Source organism: Gracilinanus agilis, chromosome 5 (genome assembly GCF_016433145.1).
Source record: "Gracilinanus agilis isolate LMUSP501 chromosome 5, AgileGrace, whole genome shotgun sequence".
In the NCBI taxonomy this organism is placed as follows: Eukaryota; Metazoa; Chordata; class Mammalia; order Didelphimorphia; family Didelphidae; genus Gracilinanus; species Gracilinanus agilis.
This window is the reverse complement of record NC_058134.1, coordinates 48,288,461-48,289,966: the sequence shown is the minus strand read 5'-3', so window position 1 is coordinate 48,289,966 and position 1,506 is coordinate 48,288,461. Positions and strand designations below refer to the sequence as shown.

General features: G+C 46.5%; 1 protein-coding gene across 1 annotated transcript in view; it reads right to left on the bottom strand.

The window, feature by feature from the left end:
- LOC123249793 (supervillin-like) overlaps positions 1–1,219 on the bottom strand; it is a 17,266-nt gene extending 16,047 nt beyond the window's left edge. Inside the window, exon 1 of the mRNA XM_044678909.1 lies at positions 1,113–1,219. Coding sequence (XP_044534844.1) covers positions 1,113–1,219 — 107 coding nt within the window. The remainder of the gene's footprint in view (positions 1–1,112) is intronic.
- Positions 1,220–1,506: the final 287 nt, after the last annotated feature.

The following is a 1,506-nucleotide window of genomic DNA, read 5'->3' as shown; positions in this document are numbered from 1 at the left end:
AAAAAAAATTATGATAACTATTTCAAGATAATTGATTTCTTTTGAACTTCTATATGCCAGATTTTATTTTTAAGATTTAAAAACTCTATTCTGAGAAAGGGGCTTCACCAGACTGTTTCCAAAGGGATTCGTGACTATAAAAAAGCTAAAAATCCCTGTTTTAGAGGCTACATAATTTGTCTACTTTCCATCATTTCCCTGGAATACAGGCAATGATCATTAAAAACCAATCTGGGGGATTGAGCTTCTAGCCAAGAGTTCAGGGTTGTGACCCATCATTCCCAGGCCTGGGCAATATTAATAATATGGGAGAGGCTCTAAGTGGGATCAGGTTGGCTCATTGAGAACCAGTAGTCGTGGAGAACTCTGGCGAGGTAATTTGAAAATTGTCCTTTGGGGGTCATATATTTTAATGTCAAGATCTTAATACAGGAAAAGTTTGTTTAATAAGGAACAGGCATGGGAGACACTGGATTCCACGGAGCTACGGAAACTCGTCCCCTTTGCCAACCAAACCAACTTTGGATACAAAACCCTCGGCGTGGTTCTGGGGCTCTGTGTGTTGGGTCCAGAAGAAAGCGTGTGACAGCTTTACTGCTTGGTCGGGGCGTCCGGAATAGGCGATGGAGGGGGAGGAGGGGATGCTTGCTTCTGCTTTCACTCAGGTTGATTTATTTTGATTTCCCTCCATAATTATTAAAAACTTCTTGCGAGCATTTTAGAAATTCTGGGAGTGTCCTGGGGCTCGAGGCTGTAGAAGATGAAAACCTTTGAAGGCTGAGCAAGGAATCCTTCCCCTCCATCCTCCGCTCCCCAAACAATTATTCGTTCTTCGGGGTGTGTCCCCAGGAGGGATGAGCTCCCAGCTAGGGCTGTGAGGAAGCAGGCGAGCCCTGGGTAGTTGGGGTAAAAATAAACCAAACCAGATTGTGTTTGCGTTGGCAAGGAGAACAAGAAAACCTCCGAGAGGGCATGAAAGGCTGGCTGGGGCGGGATGTGAGCAGAATGTTCATCCCCGCGTCTAATTACAAAGCAGAGTAATTCCCTTAAAACAATGTTCCGAGGATCGGAACTCTAAAGGTTACAACCCGACCAAAAGCCACTTTCTTGACCTTTGCAAGCCACGGGGAAGGCGGTTTCCAATAGTAAGCCCGGCCTCGAGCGACCTCCAGAGTAGACAGATGGCAGAGATCTGCGTGGGGGTCTCTACCTTTCGCATTCCGGGACCATCTAATTATTCCAAAAAACAGCTGTTTCCCTGTTGTTCTTACGTCAGATCCATACCCCGAGGGTCTTCAGACAGGAATTCTAGCGGTCTTTTATAGTTAGAAAAGGGTTATCCTGAGGACGGTACTTTGCACCCGTTTTGTGGATGCCCCGATACTTAACGGACTTCTTTGGGTTTTGCCCAGGATGGAGGCTGCCCTGCTCAAAATGGCTCCCGACATTTCTGAGTGGGTGGAGGGTTTGGCCGGGGGAAAGATAGCTGGCGACTTAATGACTGTA